The following is a 20,635-nucleotide window of genomic DNA, read 5'->3' on the forward strand; positions in this document are numbered from 1 at the left end:
TTTTGAATCTAATTACCCTGTAAGGTATTTACCATCCTGATTTTACAGAGATGATTCTTTTTTACTTCTATTAAAAGTCTTCCTGTAAGGAAACTGAATGTTTTTTTCATTGTTCTAAGATCCAAGCGTTTGGGTCTGTGGTCACCTATGCAAATTGGTGAGGATTTTTACCAAATCTTCCCCAGGAAGTGGGGTGCAAGGGTTGGGAGGATTTTGGGGGGAAAGACGTTTCCAAACTACGTTTTTTCAGGAACCCAGATAAAGTTTGGTGGTGGCAATGGAAGTCCAAGGGCAAAGGGTAAAATTAGTTTGTACCTTGGGGAAGTTTCAACCTAAGCTGGTAAAAGTAAGCTTAGGAGGTTTTCATGCAGGTCCCCACATCTGTACCCTAGAGTTCAGAGTGGGGAAGGAACCTTGACAAGAGTGCATTCCTCATTATGTGACAGCAGGTAAGGAGTGATCGGGAGAGTCATCGGTGGACATAATGCCAGCTGCAACAGATAAGGATACCACGTCTGCCTGGGCCAGGTGGGGGCAATCAGAATCATGTTTGCTTTTTTCCTCTCTATTTTCAACAGGTCTTTCAGTAATAGAGGGAATGGGGGAAAGGCGTAAAGAAGACCCTTCTCCCAAGGAATGAGAACAGCATCTCCCATGGAGTGTCGTCCGATCCCTGCCCTGGAGTAGTACTGTGGACATTTCTTGTTCTGGTGAGTGGAAACAAGTCTATTACTGGCATCCCCTATTGTCAGAATATGTCATATAGAATTGCCAACTCTATCTCCTATTAGTGGTCGTGCAGGAATTTGCATCTGAGACTGTCAGCCATCATGTTGTGTATTCCCGGTAGGTAGGCAACTAACAGGCCGTTGTGGGAGATGGACCTGCCTCATACTGAGAAAGAGGGACGATCAGCGAGTTATCTCAGGTGCCTATACACAAATGCACGAAGCCTGGGAAACAAGCAGGGAGAACTGGAAGTCCTGGCACAGTCAAGGAATTATGATGTGACTGGAATAACAGAGACTTGGTGGGATAACTCACATGACTGGAGTACTGTCATGGATGGATATAAACTGTTCAGGAAGGACAGGTGGGGCAGAAAAGGTGGGGGAGTTGCACTGTATGTAAGGGAGCAGTATGACTGCTCAGAGCTAAAGTATGAAACTGCAGAAAAACCTGAGAGTCTCTGGATTAAGTTTAGAAGTGTGAGCAACAAGGGTGATGTCGTGGTGGGAGTCTGCTATAGACCACCAGACCAGGGGGATGAGGTGGACGAGGCTTTCTTCCGGCAACTCATAGAAGTTACTAGGTCGCAGGCCCTGGTTCTCATGGGAGACTTCAATCACCCTGATATCTGCTGGGAGAGCAATACAGCGGTGCACAGACAATCCAGGAAGTTTTTTGAAAACGTAGGGGACAATTTCCTGGTGCAAGTGCTGGAGGAACCAACTAGGGGTGGAGCTCTTCTTGACCTGCTGCTCACAAACCGGGAAGAATTAGTAGGGGAAGCAAAAGTGGATGGGAACCTGGGAGGCAGTGACCATGAGATGGTCGAGTTCAGGATCCTGACACAGGGAAGAAAGGAGAGCAGCAGAATACAGACCCTGGACTTCAGAAAAGCAGACTTTGACTCCCTGAGGGAACTGATGGGCAGGATCCCCTGGGAGAATAACATGAGGGGGAAAGGAGTCTAGGAGTGCTGGATGTAATTTAAAGAATAGTAAATATGGCAGATGACGAGCTTGGCTTCACAGTGAAATCCTTGCTGATCTTAAACACAAAAAAGAAGCTTACAAGAAGTGGAAGATTGGACAAATGACCAGGGAAGAGTATAAAAATATTGCTCGGGCATGCAGGAGTGAAATCAGGAAGGCCAAAGCACAATTGGAGTTGCAGCTAGCAAGGATGTTAAGAGTAACAAGAAGGGTTTCTTCAGGTTTGTTAGCAACAAGAAGAAAGTCAAGGAAAGTGTGGGCCCCTTACTGAATGAGGGAGGCAACCGAGTGACAGAGGATGTGGAAAAAGCTAATGTACTCAATGCTTTTTTTGCCTCTGTCTTCACAAACAAGGTCAGCTCCCAGACCACTCCTCTGGGCAGCACAGCATGGGGAGGAGGTGACCAGCCCTCTGTGGAGAAAGAAGTGGTTCGGGACAATTTAGAAAAGCTGGACGAGCAAAAGTCCATGCGGCCGGATGCGCTGCATCCGAGAGTACTAAAGGAGTTGGTGGATGTGATTGCAGAGCCATTGGCCATTATCTTTGAAAACTCATGGCGATCGGGGAAAGTCCTGGACTACTGGAAAAAGGCTCATGTAGTGCCCATCTTTAAAAAAGGGAAGAAGGAGGATCCTAGGAACTACAGGCCAGTCAGTCTCACCTCAGTCCCTGGAAAAACCATGGAGCAGGTCCTCAAGGAATCAATTCTGAAGCACTTAGAGGAGAGGAAAGTGATCAGGAACAGTCAGCATGGATTCACCAAGGGCAAGTCATGCCTGACTAATCTAATTGCCTTCTATGACGAGATAACTGGCTCTGTGGATGAAGGGAAAGCAGTGGACGTGTTGTTCCTTGACTTTAGTAAAGCTTTTGACACGGTCTCCCACAGTATTCTTCCCAGCAAGTTAAAGAAGTATGGGCTGGATGGATGGACTATAAGGTGGATAGAAAGTTGGCTAGATTGTTGGGCTCAACGGGTAGTGATCAATGGCTCCATGTCTAGTTGGCAGCCGGTATCAAGTGGAGTGACCCAAGGGTCGGTCCTGGGGCCGGTTTTGTTCAATATCTTCATAAATGATCTGGAGGATGGTGTGGATTGCACCCTCAGCAAGTTTGCAGGTGACACTAAACTGGGAGGAGAGGTAGATACGCTGGAGGGTAGGGATAGGTTACAGTGGGACCTAAACAAATGAGAGGATTGGGCCAAAAGAAATCTGATGAGGTTCAACAAGGACAAGTGCAGAGTCCTGCACTTAGGACGGAAGAATCCCATGCACCGCTACAGACTAGGGACCGAATGGCTAGGCAGCAGTTCTGCGGAAAAGGACCTAGGGGTTACAGTGGACGAGAAGCTGGATATGAGTCAACAGTGTGCCCTTGTTGCCAAGAAGGCCAATGCCATTTTGGGATGTATATGTAGGGGCACTGCCAGCAGATCGAGGGACGTGATCGTTCCCCCCTATTCGACATTGGTGAGGCCTCATCTGGAGTACTGTGTCCAGTTTTGGGCCCCACGCTACAGGAAGGATGTGGAAAAATTGGAAAGAGTCCAGCGGAGGGCAACAAAAATGATTAGGGGACTGGAACACATGACTTATGAGGAGAGGCTGAGGGAACTGGGATTGTTTAGTCTGCGGAAGAGAAGAACGAGGGGGGATTTGATAGCTGCTTTCAACTATCTGAAAGGGGATTCCAAAGAGGATGGATCTAGACTGTTCTCAGTGGGAGCTGATGACAGAACAAGGAGTAATGGTCTCAAGTTGCAATGGGGGAGGTTTAGGTTAGATATTAGGAAAAACTTTTTCACTAGGAGGGTGGTGAAACACTGGAATGCATTACCTAGGGAGGTGGTGGAATCTCCTTCCTTAGATATTTTTAAGGTCAGGCTTGACAAAGCCCTGGCTGGGATGATTTAGTTGGGGATTGGTCCTGCTTTGAGCAGGGGGTTGGACTAGATGACCTCCTGAGGTCCCTTCCAACCCTGATATTCTATGATTCTAGGATTCTATGACCAGTTCCATAGTTTTAGTGCTTCTACACACAAGGAATGAGACTTGGCACCTCCCTGTTGGTTTACGTAGAACATGCAGGCCATATTGTCGGTCATGACCTTCACGTGCATGTCCTTGATCAGCGGGAGGAAGTGAGCGCATGTGTTTCTTACCAATCTGAGCTTGAGCAGGTGGATATGGAGTTATGTCTCTGCTAGAAACCATTTGCCCTGTATTGTGCAACCATTCAGATGCACGGCCCATCCTATGGGGGATGCATCAGTTGTCAGGAGTAGAGATGGGGAAGACTGAGCAGATGGGAATCCCATACAGATGTCCATGGATTGTTTGACCCTGGTGGGCATCAATATACATTTGTTTATGTTGTCTCTGTTCGGCTAGTAAACCAAATTGAACCATGCTTGGAGACATCTCACGCGTAGGCATGAGCAATAATTGATGTGCTCATGGCCATATGCCCCAGAAGTTGGAGGCAATGTCTGGCCGAAATTTGGGGGCTGGATTGCACTGTCTCCATCAACAAGGAGAGACTGAGAAATCTGTGATGTGGGAGGAACGCCATCACCTGAATGGAGTCGAGGTTGGCGCCTATGAATTAGCCTCTGTACGAGTGTTAAGGTCAATTTTTGTTCATTGATCTGTAGACCCAGATTCAGAAACAGGTCCAGTGTGAGCTGAGTGACTCATTGGGCCTCCATGCAAGACTGTGCCCTGAGAAGGCAATCATCCAGGTAAGGATAAATCATGACTCTTTGAGAGCATAAGAGGGCCACCACTACCGAAAGGGCCTTGGAAAACACCCTGGGAGCTGATGAAAGGCCGAAAGGTAGTACTCTTTACTGGTAGTGGTCCTGGCCCAACGTGAATCTGAGATAACACCTGTGACTCGGTATGATGGAAATGTGGAAATATGCATCTTGAAGGTCAAGGTGTTAGGATATAGATATTCAGGCCTGTCTGTAAAGGCCTATACTCTAAGAATTTAGGTGTATTCTTATCACTCAGCTAGTTATAGAGGTACAAAAGAGAATCAAAATCACTGTCTACCGGTGTAAGGGCCTTCTCTTACTGTGACAGTCTGAGGCCCTGTTCTTAAGCTAAGGCCTTTGGCTAAGCAACAGAGGCAGCCATAAGCTGGGAAGCAAATGGTCACATCCTCACATTCCAAACTAGTCACATTGAAATAAGGTGCTATTGGGCTGTTAGGATACAATCCTGTCCTGATAGTGCCTATCACCTCCAGAGAAAGGGAAGTGCCTAGAAAATGTAAAAGGAAACTTAGTTTGATAGCATCCTGTCTGGCAAGAACTCACTTATCTATAGCTGCGATGTGAAATCCTCACTTCTGTATTGTTTTGTCATTATAGTTCCCACTTTGCTATTGTTTGTCTGTATAATCTCTGTCTGGTTCTGTGATTGTTTCTGTCTGCTGTATAATTAATTTTGCTGGGTGTAAACTAATTAAGGTGGTGAGATATAATTGGGTATATAATCATGTTACAATATGTTAGGATTGGTTAGTTAAATTTCAGGAACATGATTGGTTAAGGTATAGCAAAGCAGAAGTCAAGTTTTACTATATAGTCTGCAGTCAATCAGGAAGGGTGTGGGTGGGAGGGGATGGGTGTGTGGGTGGGGGGATGGGAACAGGGAATGGGGGTGCGGAAATTGGAATCATGTTTTGCTAAAGAGGGGAAATGGGAACAGGGAATAGGGGTAAGGAAATTGCAATCATGTTTTGCTAAAGGGGGAAATGGGAACAGGGAATGGGGGTAAGGAAATTGGAATGATGTTTGGCTAAGGGCAGGAATGGGAACAGGGACACAGGTGTAAGGCTCTGTGGTGTCAGAGCTGGGAAGGAGGATACTAAGGAAGGAAACTGCAATCATGCTTGCTGGAAGTTCACCCCAATAAACATCAAATTGTTTGCACCTTTGGACTTCGGGTATTGTTGCTCTCTGTTCATGCGAGAAGGACCAGGGAAGTAAGTGGGTGAAGGAATAAGCCCCCTAACACAAGGGCCAAGGACAAATCTTCTTCCTCTGATGCTGGAATTATTGTCGATAGGGTGAGCATCTTGAATTTCTCACTCTGAGGTTCAGTATGGGTCTCAAACCTTCCTTTCTCTTTGGTATCAGGAAGTTGAGAGAGTAGAAACCTCTGCCTCTGTGACATATAGACACAGGTTCTATAGCTTCTATGCTGAGGATATGGTTTATCTCTTGACGTAGTAAACTCTCGTGAGAAGATCCCTGAGGAGGGACAGGAAAAGGTGTTTGGGAGGGAGGAGGAGGAGAAATGGATGGCATATCTCCTCTGGATGATTTCCAGCACCCACTTGTCGGTGGTTATTTGTTCCCTGGTGCTGTACAACAGGGTAGGGCGGTCTCTGAAAGGAGGAGTGAGGTTTCCCAGAGTGAAGTGGCAAGGAGAATAATCTACAGGCACTTCAACCAACCCATCAAAACTGCCTCTTCGAGGTAGAGGGCTGAGATGAAGTGGCTTGGAGTCCCAATTGCTTTCACTTGAGGAACCTTTATTTCTTTCTCTGTGGCTCGTAAGATCTTTGTGCCAAGTACTGAGACACATAGTGCGATGATCGTGGCTTAAATAGTGGCTGAGGGCTATATTTTCTCATGTAGGCCGGCATAAATATCCCTAGTACTCAGAGTCACCTGAGAATCCTTCTATGTGTGAAGAGATGCACCGGTCTTTTTGGCAAATAACTTCATTCCCTCAAAGGGAAGGTCCTCCACCGTGGTTTTGACATCTTTAGGAAAGCCAAAAAAATGCAGCCATGAATCCCTTCTCATAACAATGGCTATGGAAATCGAACGTGTCAGCCACGTCTAATGCAGATTGGAAGGACTAGTCATGTGCACAGATTAGCTGCACCAGCTGGCCCTTGTTAATTATGGACTTGAATTGGTCCTTATGGGAGTCTGGGAGCTGCTCAATAAAGGTATCTAGTTTCACATAATTCTGGTAGTCATATTTGGCTAGCAAGGCCTGGTTATTTGCTACCCAGAACTGAAGGGTGGCTGATGAATAGGAATTCCTGCCAAACAGGTCCAAATGTTCCAGTCTCGGTCACATGGGATGGATTTAAACTGGCACTGGCGAGCCCTAGAATTAACCACATCTGCAATGATGGAATTGGGAGGTGGGTGTGAGAATAGAAATTCCGTGCCCTTCACCGGCACATAATACTTTTTGTCCGCTCGCTTGCATGTCAGGAGGATGGACACAGGGGTCTGCCATATTACTTTAGCGGAATCCAGGAGCACCTCATTAACCAAGAGGGCCACTCTGGCAGAGATGGAAGAGTGTAAATGTCCATCAGTTTGCGGTGAGGCTCAGTCACTTCATTCAACTGTATTTGCAGGGATTCTGCCACCCTCCTAGCTAGGTCCTGGAATGATTTAAAATCATCTGCCATGGATGGCGGAGGGGGCATCTCCTTGCCAGAGAATGTTGTGTAGGCCAAGACTATAACAGGGTTCAAAAAAAAAGTAGATATATTCATGGAGGATAGGTCCATCAATGACTATTAGCCAGGATGGGCAGGGATGGCGTCCTTAGGCTCTGTTTGCCGGAAGCTGGGAATATGTGACAGGGAATGGATCACTTGATGATGACCTGTTCTGTTCATACCCTCTGGGGCACCTGGTATTGGCCACTGTCAGAAGACAGGATACTGGACTAGACGGACCTTTGGTCTTACGCAGTATGGCTGTTCTTATCACCACCTCGTCAGGTGAAGATGACAAGAAACAAGCTTGAAGTGTGTCTTCCTCCTCTGTCTCAGCTCCAACTTCCTCCCCCGGTTGCTCAGGAGGTTTTGAACCCTTTGAAGCCGCAGCTGAAGGAGGGTGCTTCCCTGCCTGTTGGTATGTCTAACTAGAAGCCTGGGAGGCTTGTTGCCTCTGGCCTGCCAGGGGTCACAGTATGGCCACTGAGGGTAGGGGGCTGGTGGCTGGTACCATGGCTGCCCAAACCATGGAGGTTGAGGGTTGGGTGGGTGATATGCCTGGTGCTCATGGTGAAATTAGGTCCCATATGGCGGGTTATCCAACTCCAATGAGGAGAAAGGTGGAGTGTGGCATGGAGATGTCATCAAGTCCAATGCTCCGGGAGAACGTGGCACCGGAGTCCGGTACGTCAGACACCAAGAGATCTGTTGCTCACTGGAAATCCGCGATGTGGATGTCGTTGTTACAGGTGGTTATCGGTGCCAAGAGGTTTGTACCAACGGAGTCAGAGATACGGACCTAGTCGTACAGTCTGTCAGTGCCACGTGCACTGGGGTTGGTACTGGTGCTGATGACTGCGCCGACATAGCCTTCTCCGGGGTGGATCTTTCATGACTTTCATGCCCCATTCAATACCGGTATTTCTTTGCCTATGCCCATCGGGTCTCACCAAAAAGAAGACAGCTGAGAAAGGGTATTCCATAAATTCATCATTTTTAAGGCCAAAAAGGACCACTGTGATCATCTAGTCTGACAGCCTGCAAGTCATAGTACTTACCTGCATTAATGCCTGATTGAAGTCCAATGGGTGTGCTAGAACTAGAGCAAATCTTTAGAAGAACAGTCCTGATTTAAAAATTGTCAGTGATGGAGAATCCACCATGACGCTTAGTAAGTTACTCCAATAGTTATTTACCATCACTAGTAAAAATGTGCACCTTGTTCCAGTATAAATGTGCGTAGCTTCCACTTCTAGCCACTGGATCATGGTACACTTTTTTCTGCTAGATTGACGAATCCTTTATCATCACATTTCTGTTCCCCATGTAGGTATTTATAGACTGTGATCAAATCACCCCTTAACCTGCTCTTTGATAAGCTAAATAGATAGAACTCCTTGAGTCTACCACTACAATTTTTTAACATCTTTATTCAACTGTGGACATCAGAACTGAACACAGTATTCCACATTAGTGCCAAATACAGAGGTAAAATAACCTACCTACTCCTAATTGATATTCCCGTTTATACATCCCAGGACTGTATTAGCCCTTCTGACCACAGCGCTGCACTGGGAGTTAATGTTCAGCTGATTGTCCACTATGACCCCCAAGTAGAGTTCCCCCATCCTGTAAGCATTCTTTGTTCTCAGATATGTGCTTTACAATTGGCCATATTGATAAACATTATTCTGTGCATGACCTGTTTACCAAGCGATCCAGATCACTCTCCATCTGTGGCCTGTCTTCTTCATTATTTACCACTGCCCCATCTTTGCGGCATCTGCAAACTTTATCAGTGATGATTTTATGTTTTCTTCCAGGTCACTGATACAAATGTTAAACAGCATAGGGCCAGGAACCAATCCGTGTGTGACCCCACTAGAAACACACCCAGTGCTGCCAGAATGGAGGGTGTGGGGGGCAGGGCCCTTCCACTTTTTGAAAGTGGGGGGGGGGCCTGGCCCAGCCATTTTTCACCAGGGCGGACCCCTTCCCCTCCTCTTCCCCCCAAGGCCCTGCTCCACCCCTCAGCCAGGCCAGCATGGAACCCAGGGAGCTGTGGGGAGCCGCGTGGACCCTCCACCTGCCTGGCATATGGGGGGGTGGGGCGCTGAGAGCAACCCCTGGATGGTGTCCCCGACTGGCCGAGGGCAGGTAGAGGGTTTGTGACTCCACACTGGCTCCCCACAGCTGCCCACACGGCTCTCCCCGACCCAGCTCTGGCCAGGGTGGGAGCCTTAGAGCCTCAGCCCAGCCACGGTAAGAGCTGTGTGGGCAGCTGTGCGAAGCCATGGCATGGACCCTCCACCTGCCCTGGGCCTGGAGCCCAGTGAGCAGGGATAAGGGCCAGGGGCTGCTCGGGACCCCCGTACCATGGGCAGGTGGGGGGTCCACCGCAGCTTCCCACAGCTGCCCAGCTGGCTTTTATCATTTGGGCTGTACCAAATTCACGGCCACGAAAAACGCATAACGGACATTGAAATCTGGTCTCTTCCTGTGAAAGATGGTCTTTTGTGTACTTTTACCTTATACTATACAGATTTCACAGGGGACACCAGCGTTTCCCAAATTGGGGGTCCTTACCTAAAGCAGAGTTGCAGGAAGTCACAAGGTTATTTTAGGGGGGTTGCAGTATTGTCACCCTTACGTCTGCACTCCCTTCAGAGCTGGGGAGCTGGAGACTGGTGGCTGTTGGCCGGGCGCCCCACTCTGAAGGCAGCACCCCGCCAGCAGCAGCACAGAAGTAAGGGTGGCAGTACCACACCAGGCCACCCTTACTTCTGTGCTGCTTCTGACCCGGGCTCCCCGCCAGCAGCTGCCACTCTCCAGCTGCCCAGTTCTCAAGGCAGCACCACCGTCTGCAGCAGCACAGATGTAAGGGTAGCAGTATCGCAACCCCCTACAATAACCTTGCGGCCTCCCACAACTTCTTTCTGGGTCAGGATCCCTACAATTACAGCACCATGAAATTTCAGATTTAAATATCTGATATCCTGAAATATATGATTTAAAAAATCCTATGAACTTGAAATTGACCAAAATGGACTGTGAATTTGGTAGGACCCTACTTATCATGGCCGGGCTGCAACTCTGAGCCTCCGTCCCCCTCCGGCCAGAGCTGAGTCGTGGAGAGCTGTGCGGGCAGCTGTGAGGAGCCTGGGTCCCTCCATCTGCCCTGGGCAGTGTCAGGGGGGGCGAGCAGGGGGCTACTTTCAGCCCCACCCTGCCCCAAGTGCAGTGAGGGGTTTGGGGTGGGCTCCCTGGCCCTGATCTGGCTTCCAGCTTGGCCGGGGGCGGGGCCTCAGGAGCAGGGGCTCCTGACCCCCCCTACTTTGGGGAGGGCTCTGGCACTCTTGAACAGACCTGCTTGATGATGATTCCCCATTTACAATTACATTTTGAGATCTGTCAGTTAGCCAGTTTTTAAATCATTGAGTAAGTTCCATGTTGATTTGTATCATTCTAGTTTCTTAATGAAACCACCAAGCAGAGCTTTTTAAAAACAGCAACACTTTGAGGCCCAGTTTATACGTTACAGAGGTTCTGGGCAGAATACAAATAAAGTGCTTTGCTTCACAATTTACCTTGAAGTGGTAAAAACCCATGTTCAGCAGTAGGAGCCTTGTTCCCCCTGCATGGAGCTGCCAGGCTGCTGTGGTAAGCCAAACCCCAGTAGTGCCTTCCTAGGCAAGCCCACTACCTCCAACTACTGCACCAGTCCTAGAGTCAGCTAGACACACTTCTTCCCAGCTGGCCTTCCAGCTGCCCTGAACCTTCCCACCTAGCCACCTACGTCCCTCCTGAGCAGGAGGAAAACAGCAGCAGCAGATGGAACCTCAGCAGATTCATCACATTGCCCTCTGCTAACTGTTTCTCCTCAGCAGCTTCATCACAGCAGCAATGCAAGCTGCCAGTCACATATCCCCAGATCGGCTAATTGTAGCTACCTTTTGGAACTGTAAAAGGAATTCAAATGGCCTCAGGCACTGACCAAAGAGCATTTTCTGCAAGTCTTTCCAGCTTGCTTTGCATGCACAACCATATTCTAACCCTTTGTGTTTATTCATCGCAGCAATCATTTATGTGGTCAAATGCCATTTTTCAGTCATACACAATCGTAACTCTCTTCCCAGCTGAGGGTGAATAACTACAATGGAGTCTTTCATTTCAGCATCACATGCTACTTCTCATATCGTGTGTGTGAACTTAGCTGACATTTCCTCACTTTTCAGAGCCTACCCGTATAACCTCAGGCCACGAGCCTGCACTCATCTATCCGTGCGCTTAGCTTTATGCCCAGGAGAAGTCCAACTGCAATCATGTGCAGATAGTTACTCATGTGCATGACCGTTTGCAGGATTGGAGCTTTAATGCCACCTTCGTATCAGTTTTGTATGGGCTCTATAAATTTGTGAACATTACAGATTATTTGTATTTTTATACAAATCTGAGTACTAATTTATTGAACAGTCACTGTTATTTATATATTAGGGGTCAAATCCAAGCCCCAGTGACGTCTATGGAAGTTTTGCAATTGATTCCAATGGGGACAGGATCTCAGCCTATAGTGTTACCTTTGCAGTACATTTTGTATTGTTCCAGCTGAATAAAACATGTTTGAACTACTTACCCATTTGACTCCAGAGTTTATTTCTCACACCCATCCCTTCCCTTCTACAACAAACGGGTATCCCAGCTAGTGGGAGAGGACATGAGCCTGTAAGATGGAGAGCTCTGAGAGTAGGAGATTAGCAAACAGCTGCTGAGAGCATCTGGGCTCAGTGAGGTGGCCCCTCTTACTCGCTAATGTAATGGAATGAGTCCACTCAAATGCACTAGTAAGGTGACATTGCCGGAAGTTACCTTTCCCCCGTTCTCTCCGCTGCAGTAAGCCCTTGGGTCCCACTGCTTTTCTCCCTGCAGGTCTGAGCATAGGTCCTCCTCCTCTTCCTCCTCCAAAATATCTGACAGGTCAGAGCTGCGGCTGTGATCCGCAAGCAGATTCAGCTGCCGTTTTCCTGCTTCTGTTATTTTCTCTTCCTGCTATTGAAAAGAAAAACCTCTGATGTAGAACTCAGACCTCTGAGACTGGCTCACCATTTCAGCAACGTACAAAGCTGCACTTCCCCTTCTGCCTAAGGATAGCTATCATAAGCATGGCAGGAGACAAGAGAGCAGAATGGAGATAGAGAGCAACTTATGTGGGCAAAAAGAAAAATCATGCAGAGCATCGTATCTGCGGGGGAAGAACTGCGCTCCTATACATTGCACAGGACTCTGCATGATGCACTTGCAGCTCTGGGGTTCAAAAACAATGGCCACTTAGACAGAAATTCTCCTGGAGTAACACAAACCTCTCTTTTGACTTTAGGTGCCATCAGAGAAGAGTCTCCTCGGGAAATTTCTTTCATCAGTTTCTTTCCAGGGGACACTCTTAGGAATTCCTGCACAGAGCTTCCATTCCTGTCTGAGTCTCTGCAACTGTCCACACCCACCTCGGCCTGGTGGGTGGAGAGCTGAGGCTCTGGACTCAAGCACTGCTCATTTGCCTTCCTCTCTCTGTCAATGGTTGACTCTTTCAACCGCTCCTCCACAAAGCATGCGTGGCAGGTCTCCATGAGCATCTTCACATCACTGCTTTCTAGCCCAGGTTCTTTGCTTACAGAGAGCTCCTCCTGAAAAAGAAACTGTTTTGGTCAGGAAGATGAAGCTTCATAGTATTGGCTGCATGATTATTTCTCAGTACCAGGCCCTGGATCACACATTCCCTAACTCAGCATCTTTGCGGAACAAGGGTTAGGGAGAAATGCCTTTGCAGTCACCAGGGGTTGTGGAGGGCGAGACAAAGAGAACCCTGAGCTTACACTTTTCAGTGAGTTTTGCTGCTACTAAAAGTCAGGTCCCCTGCCTATAGCCAGTCATAGTGCAGGTGGGGATTAGGGAGGCTTCCCCTACACAGCCCTGCCAAGACACTCTAGTCATACCCAGCTCTGGCAGTGCAATGCACCCCCATCTTGACCTGCAGCAAAACCTGCTGCTTTAGACCTGGACTCCCCTGGAGCTCTGCCTGTGTCCCTCAACTCCCATCTCTTTCCCCTCTATTCCAGTCCTTTGCACCCTTCAGTGCAAACTACAGACCGTGACTAACAGTGGTGGAGTTGTGGGTATGAAACATCCATTCATGATTAAGATGAAAGCAATCTCCCTGGATTAAACCCCTTCAGCCCATGTGGCATGTAAGTGCACGAGCACAGTTTAATGTGGCCCCTTTCTGCTTTGCATTGGAAACACTCCCTGCTGCAGGTGGCTCTGCAGCAAGTTCCTTCTAGCTTTTTGTTACTGGGGTTGGCATTACACTGGAGGTGACCTCACCCATTGCTAGTGACTGACTGTTTCTGTTTTCAAGATGTAGGCTGACAGCAAAGGCAGAAAGTAGACTGAGCTTATGGAAGAGAAGAAACTGGGATCAGTACATAGGCCAATATTTCAGTGGGCACCACTGGGGCATCCTGCTAACTACACCTCTCAGCCTGCACTAATGCCGCAGTCTATCCCAAAGGAGAAGCCTAAAGAGTTGTCCTAAGTGTCAAACAGACAAAGGTTCTCCTCCACAGTTGTGACTGGCACAACACAGGTTAACAGGCCTCCTCTGCCCTGTGCTTGCAGCCTGAATTCCTCACAGACCACCAGCCACCCTCCCGCACAGAGTGCTTTGCACCGCTGAATGGCAGATTCACACCTTGATCAGACCTTTCCTCCCAGGGCCTGTCTACATTACAGTCAGATATGGGACTGCAGCAAGTGGACAAACCTGAGCTAGCTTTGATCTAGTTAGCTTCAGTATCAACAGCAATGACACCATGGTAGCATGGGCAGCAGCGTGGGCTGCACAAGCCTGCTCAGGACCCGAGGCATGTGGACTCAAGCAGCCAGCTGCTGCTCTGCAGCTTCACTCCCATTGTTATTCCATCTAGCTAGACCAAAGCTAGCTTGGGTATGTGCTGCAGTCACACCTCTGCCTGCTGTGTACACAGACCCCCCCAGGCTAGTGACTTCAGACTGCTTAGTGCTATGGGAACCCATTACTCTGGTTCCCCACTCCTGATCAGCTACCGCCCCTGCAGCTATTTTGCTGGCTGCCTGTACAGACTGCCTCTGTACCCTTTCCTGCCCACCCTGCCCAGCACAGCTCACAGCGACCAATACCACCATGTGCAGAAGCCTGCACTGATAAGAGATGGACGGATGGTGAATGCCATACAAACACCATCATCATCACCTGTAATAATAATGATGATGGTGCCTTTTCCATCACCCACATTTCTTATCTCTTGCCTCCCTGGTGCAGTTCTCTGATCTGATGGTGCACATGCAGCTGAGCAGTGAGGTTCATTTGTCCTCTCCTGTTCTGTGCACACACCAAAGCAGGCAATCCTCTCCTTTTATTCTGCCACCAGCGTGAGGCCCACACACTCTCACACAGTGTGTCCCCTGACAAGGAGAAAGATGGCACTCTGTCATTTCCCTGTAAATTCTCTCCACTCCCCCCAACGAGGTCTGTTTCCCTTCCCTTTCCAGTGCCTTAGAATTCATGACACTTTTCAGACCAGGATTCCCAGACACTCACCGTCCCCTGTGCCTGGATGTCTTCACCAGGGCCCTTCCATGCTGCGACCCTCGAAGGCCTGGGCTCTTCGCCCACTCCTGCAGGCTGCGGAAGGGAAGTCAGACACTGCTCATGTCTTGCAGTGTCTGAAACAGGGGATGACGTGCCCAACACTTGCACCGAGGAGAGGCACAGGTGTGGGGACATCTTCCCTGGCAGACAATTCACTGAGCTATCACAGCTGGGAGTGGTGTGGACAGCGAATTTGGCATCTGAACTGTCAGTGGAACACTTCTGTGGAGGGAAGAGCGGAGCTGTGCAGTGTGTAACTGGCATTCGCTTGGGAGGAGAGCCCTTGGGTTCCCCACAGATCAGTCTGGAAGTAAGACTGGAAGAAACAACAGTCTGTGGTAGTGAGGAATGTCTAGAAGCTTTCAGCAAGGCTGAGGGGATTTGGGCTGGCACTGAATCAGCTGATTCTCCATACAGAGACATAGTTCTCACAGAGACTTCCCGGCACACCTGGAACATTTGCAGCTGGGACAGCTCCACTAGGACACTGCCAGCAGTTGGAGATGCAACTTCCATCACCTGCAATAGAGAAACAGGAAGAGTCTCTTACCTGTGCACAGGTAACAGGTTCCAGTAGTATGTGGTGACATACCTGAGCTAGCTTTGATCTAGTTAGCTTCAGTATCAACAGCAATGACACCATGGTAGCATGGGCAGCAGCGTGGGCTGCACAAGCCTGCTCAGGACCCGAGGCATGTGAACTCAAGCAGCCAGCTTCCAACCTTACTGTCTTTCTATCATTTTTCAAAGCTCCTGGCTGTTGAGTGGTAGCAAGAAACTGCAGCTGTCCAGCCCTTCTGCGGATGGAGATGAGGCAAGTTACAGCAGACAGAGAAAAGAGAATAAGTCACCCCAGCAAGAACTCAACTCTCCAGCTGTGTCTGCAGCCCCACAAAGGACTCCTTGGGCTGCCCCAGGACAAAGGGCAAGAAGGAGTAGGTGGTTGTGGAAAGCCCTTGCTGGCAAAACCAGAACTGAAAATACACTCGTTAAATGCAGCAATGAGAGTCAATGAACCTCTCCAATTTAACGCATCCTTTTGCCCAGATTTAGTTACCTTCAACTGCATGAGAAATGTGGACAAGCTAGAACTATAATCTTTCCTTTTTCCAGTCCCTCCCGCATCTGAATCCTCGGAACCAAATGCCGACTCTTCCTGTTTCCTAATCATAGAATCATAGAATATCAGGGTTGGAAGGGACCTCAGGAGGTCATCTAGTCCAACCCCCTGCTCAAAGCAGGACCAAACCCCAACTAAATCATCCCAGCCAGGGCTTTGTCAAGCCTGACCTTAAAAACTTCTAAGTAAGGAGATTCCACCACCTCCCTAGGTAACGCATTCCAGTGCTTCACCACCCTCCTAATGAAAAAGTTTTTCCTAATATCCAACCCAAACCTCCCCCATTGCAACTTGAGACCATTACTTCTTGTTCTGTCATCTGCTACCACTGAGAACAGTCTAGAGCCATCCTCTTTGGAACCCCCTTTCAGGTAGTTGAAAGCAGCTATCAAATCCCCCCTCATTCTTCTCTTCCGTAGACTAAACATCCCCAGTTCCCTCAGCCTCTCCTCATAACTCATGTGTTCCAGTCCCCTAATCATTTTTGTTGCCCTCCACTGGACTCTTTCCAATTTTTCCACATCCTTCTTGTAGCGTGGGGCCCAAAACTGGACACAGTACTCCAGATGAGGCCTCACCAGTGTCGAATAGAGGGGAACGATCACGTCCCTCGATCTGCTGGCAATGCCCCTACTTATACATCCCAAAATGCCATTGGCCTTCTTGGCAACAAGGGCACACTGTTGACTCATATCCAGCTTCTCGTCCACTGTAACCCCTAGGTCCTTTTCTGAAGAACTGCTGCCGAGCCATTCAGTCCCTAGTCTGTAGCGGTGCATTGGATTCTTCCGTCCTAAGTGCAGGACTCTGCACTTGTCCTTGTTGAACCTCATCAGATTTCTTTTGGCCCAATCCTCCAATTTGTCTAGGTCCCTCTGTATCCTATCCCTACCTTCCAGCGTATCTACCTCTCCTCCCAGTTTAGTGTCATCTGCAAATTTGCTGAGGGTGCAATCCACACCATCCTCCAGATCATTTATGAAGATATTGAACAAAACCGGCCCCAGGACCGACCCTTGGGGCAATCCACTTGATACCAGCTGCCAACTAGACATGGAGCCATTGATCACTACCCGTTGAGCCCGACAATCTAGCCAACTTTCTATCCACCTTATAGTCCATTCATCCAGCCCATACTTCTTTAACTTGCTGGCAAGAATACTGTGGGAGACCGTGTCAAAAGCTTTGCTAAAGTCAAGGAACAACAAGTCCACTGCTTTCCCTTCATCCACAGAACCAGTTATCTCGTCATAGAAGGCAATTAGATTAGTCAGGCATGACTTGCCCTTGGTGAATCCATGCTGACTGTTCCTGATCACTTTCCGCTCCTCTAAGTGCTTCCGAATTGATTCCTTGAAGACCTGCTCCATGATTTTTCCAGGGACTGAGGTGAGGCTGACTGGCCTGTAGTTCCCAGGATCCTCCTTCTTCCCTTTTTTACTGGCATCATTCCCAGCCAAGCCAACTGGCTGCTGCTTCCCTCTCTCCCAAGCCCTGACAGTCTTCCAGGCTCCTTGGCTTTGGCCTGGGGAAAGGAAGAGACTTGCCATTGCAAACAGCGTTCTCTCTTTCCTGTCCGAACTGTTTTGTGCTGTGCACTTTTCCTGCTTGCTGTGTTTCACCCTACAGGGGTACAGCTACACTGCAAAGACCCACCGCAATGAGACTGGGAGCGTGGGCTAACTGATGTGTGGAGCTCATGCTATGGAGCAGAAAATAGCAGTGTAGTCATTCGGGCTCCTGCTGGGCTGTGAAACCCAGTGAGTGGGGAGGGTTTGGGATCCTGGCCTCCAGCCCTATCCCAAATGTCTACACTGGTAGTTTTAGCCCTCTAGAGCGAGCCCTGCAAGCCCCACTCAGCTAACCAGGGCTCTGAGACTCGCTGCCGCAGGTTTTCTTGCAATGTAAATGTACTCGAGGCAGCTGCGTTTCCATGAACCCATGGGTACAGTATGTTGCAGGTCAGTTTCAGCTTGCAATGCTCTAAGCGATTCTCTGCAAGCATCTGTACTGGAGTGTGGAGCATTCATACCCCACTCTCCTTTCCTGCTTCTAAGGTAGAGGGTGAGTTCCTTCACCAAAGGCTTGAAATATGCATCTGATACCTACTAGCACAAAAACTTTCAAAAGCACCTAAGTGACCTGCGTGCTTGAGGGCCAGATTTCGAAAACGACTTAGGCAATCAGAAAAGATTTAGACAAGTGCCTACTAGGATTTTTAAAGGAGCCTATGCAGGTTTGGCGCCTAACCTGCAATCAATGGGAATTAGGAAACTAACCTGCTTAGATGCTTTGGGAAATTTGCCTAGGTGCCAATCTGCATCTTTAGATGCCTAAATAGCTTTGAAAATCTGACCCTAAATAATTTTTGGAAATGACTCTTAGGCTCCTAAATCCATTAAGTTCAATTTTCAAAAGTGGCTTGGGCAATTAAGTCACTTAGAGCCAGACCCACAAAAGGGACTTAGACACCTCCCTCCCTCTTTAGGTACCTCAGTCCACCAATTAGATGCCTCTGACATTCTCAAAACCACTGCTCAGCTGCTTCCTACCCCTGTAGGCATCTACGTACCCTCAGTGGCTCCATTTCTGCTGGTTGGCATGCGTTAAGCCGCCTACACACGGATGCCGCCCCACAGCTAGTGAGCTCCATGTGCTAGTGTCCCTGTAGCTCCTATGGGGCATGAGGACCCTGCTTTGCTGACAATAAACCTGGCCAAGCGGCTTCACCACCGAACCGAGCCAGTGGACTTTCTTATGGATAACACCGAGGTCTGCTGAACCCACGTGCTGCACTGTCTGCAAGCACAGTGAGATAGATGCTCCAAGAACGGCAGCACTAGCCACATTAACAACTCTGCAACACCAGCAACACGCCGCAGCACGAACAAGTTAGGTGCCTAAAGGCCTCTGCATTTCACTCCTGGTTAGGGTGCTGGCATCTGCGGCTCCCTTCCAGGACCCGTTCTGCCAGGCCAGGGGTGGGCAAACTTTTTGGCCTGAGGGCAAACCAGGGTTCCGAAACTGTAAATTGCTCCCCGTAGGAGTGTGCTACTTACAGCTGCCAGCCCTGGTGCTCTGAGCAGCACAGTAAGGTGGTGGGGGGGAGATGGATAAGGGGCAGGGAGTCCTGGGGAGCAGTCAGGGGACAGGGGCGGTTGGATAGGCGTGGGAGTCCCGGGGGGCCTGTCAGGGATTGGGGGTGTGGATAGGGGTCAGGGCAGTCAGGGGACAGGGAGGCTGGATGGGAGTGGGGTCCCGGGGGGCGGTTAGGGACGGGGGGTCCCGGGAGAGGGCAGTCAGGGGACAAGAAGCAGGGGAGGTTGGATGGGTCATGGTGTCTGAGGGGAGCAGTCGGGGGTGGAAAGTGGGAGGGGGAGGATGGGGGCAGGAGCTAGGCTGTTTTGGGGGGCACTGCCTCCCCTGCCCAGGTGCAGTGTATTCAATCGCTCCCCACAGGAATGTGCTACTTACGGTGTACTGCTTAGGGCTGCCAGTCCTTCTGCTCCAAGAGTCGCACATTCCTACGGGGAGCGATTTATTACACGACACCTGGCGGCTCTCGCAGCCCCCCCGCCCCCCAGAGCTCTGGCGGCATGGTGAGCTGAGGCTGCAGGCGAGGGGCCCGGGGCTAGCCTCCCCAGCCGGGAGCTCAGGGGCCGGGCAGGACAGTCCCGCGGGCTGAATGTGGCCCGCGGGCCGTAGTTTGCCCACCTCTGTGCTCGGTGCCGTGCAAACTGATACCAAAAAGATGGTTCCTGCTGCAAAGAGTTTACACTCTAGTTCTAATACAAGAGACAGACCCCCGAGGGAGCACACAGAAACATCTGGCAACCTGACAGGCAGTGATTTCACAACAGCAGCTGCCCTACCTGTTGTCAAGTTTTCTTTAGGCATCATGGCAAAGGAGAGTTTTAAGGGGGGATCTGAAGGATGACAGTGACGAGGCTTTGTGGACGGTCACAGGAAGCTCCACCCATAGGTGAAGGGTAGGCTGGGACAAAGCATGAAGATTCCTATTTGACAATGTAATGAGTGGGTGATAGAGACTGGTGTTGTTGGCAGAACGGAGGTGCAAGCTGACATCTTAGTAATGTCTGAGTGACAATAGATAGCATGGAGATAAGACAGATGGGATGAATGCACTACAAGGTGGATAGAAAGCTGGCTAGGTTGTCGGGCTCAACAGGTAGTGATCAACGACTCGATGTCTAGTTGGCAGCCAGTATCAAGCAGAGTGCCCCAGGGGTCAGTCCTAGGGCCGGTTTTGTTCAACATCTTTTATTAATGATCTGGATGATGGGATTAATTGCACCCTCAGCAAGTTCACAGATGACACTAAGATGGGGGGAGAGGTAGATATGCTGGAGGGTAGGGATAGGATCCAGAGTGACCTAGACAAATTGGACGATTGGGCCAAAAGAAATCTGATGAGGTTCAACAAGGACAAGGGCAGAGTTCTGCACTTAGGAAGGAAGAATCCCATGCTCTGCTACAGGCTGGGGACCGACTGGCTAAGCAGCAGTTCTGCAGAAAAGGACCTGGGGATTACAGTGGATGGGAAGCTGGATATGAGTCAACAGTATGCCCTTGTTGCCAAGAAGGCCAATGGCATTTTGGGCTGCATTAGT

General features: G+C 49.3%; 1 protein-coding gene across 13 annotated transcripts in view; it reads right to left on the reverse strand.

The window, feature by feature from the left end:
* The window catches only part of TSPOAP1 (TSPO associated protein 1), a 233,154-nt gene that overhangs the window by 43,910 nt on the left and 168,609 nt on the right, over positions 1 to 20,635 (reverse strand). For 10 of the 13 annotated variants that reach the window (XM_074974834.1, XM_074974825.1, XM_074974830.1 and 7 more), the window contains 3 exons: positions 14,834 to 15,403; positions 12,561 to 12,881; positions 12,070 to 12,249 (listed from right to left, as the gene is read on the reverse strand). In XM_074974834.1, the coding sequence (XP_074830935.1) occupies positions 12,070 to 12,249; positions 12,561 to 12,881; positions 14,834 to 15,403 (1,071 nt within the window). The remainder of the gene's footprint in view (positions 1 to 12,069; positions 12,250 to 12,560; positions 12,882 to 14,833; positions 15,404 to 20,635) is intronic. The other 3 variants (XM_074974827.1, XM_074974826.1, XM_074974822.1) reach the window with 3 other exon arrangements.

The sequence above is a fragment of the Natator depressus genome, chromosome 17 (genome assembly GCF_965152275.1).
Source record: "Natator depressus isolate rNatDep1 chromosome 17, rNatDep2.hap1, whole genome shotgun sequence".
Lineage (NCBI taxonomy): Eukaryota > Metazoa > Chordata > Testudines > Cheloniidae > Natator > Natator depressus.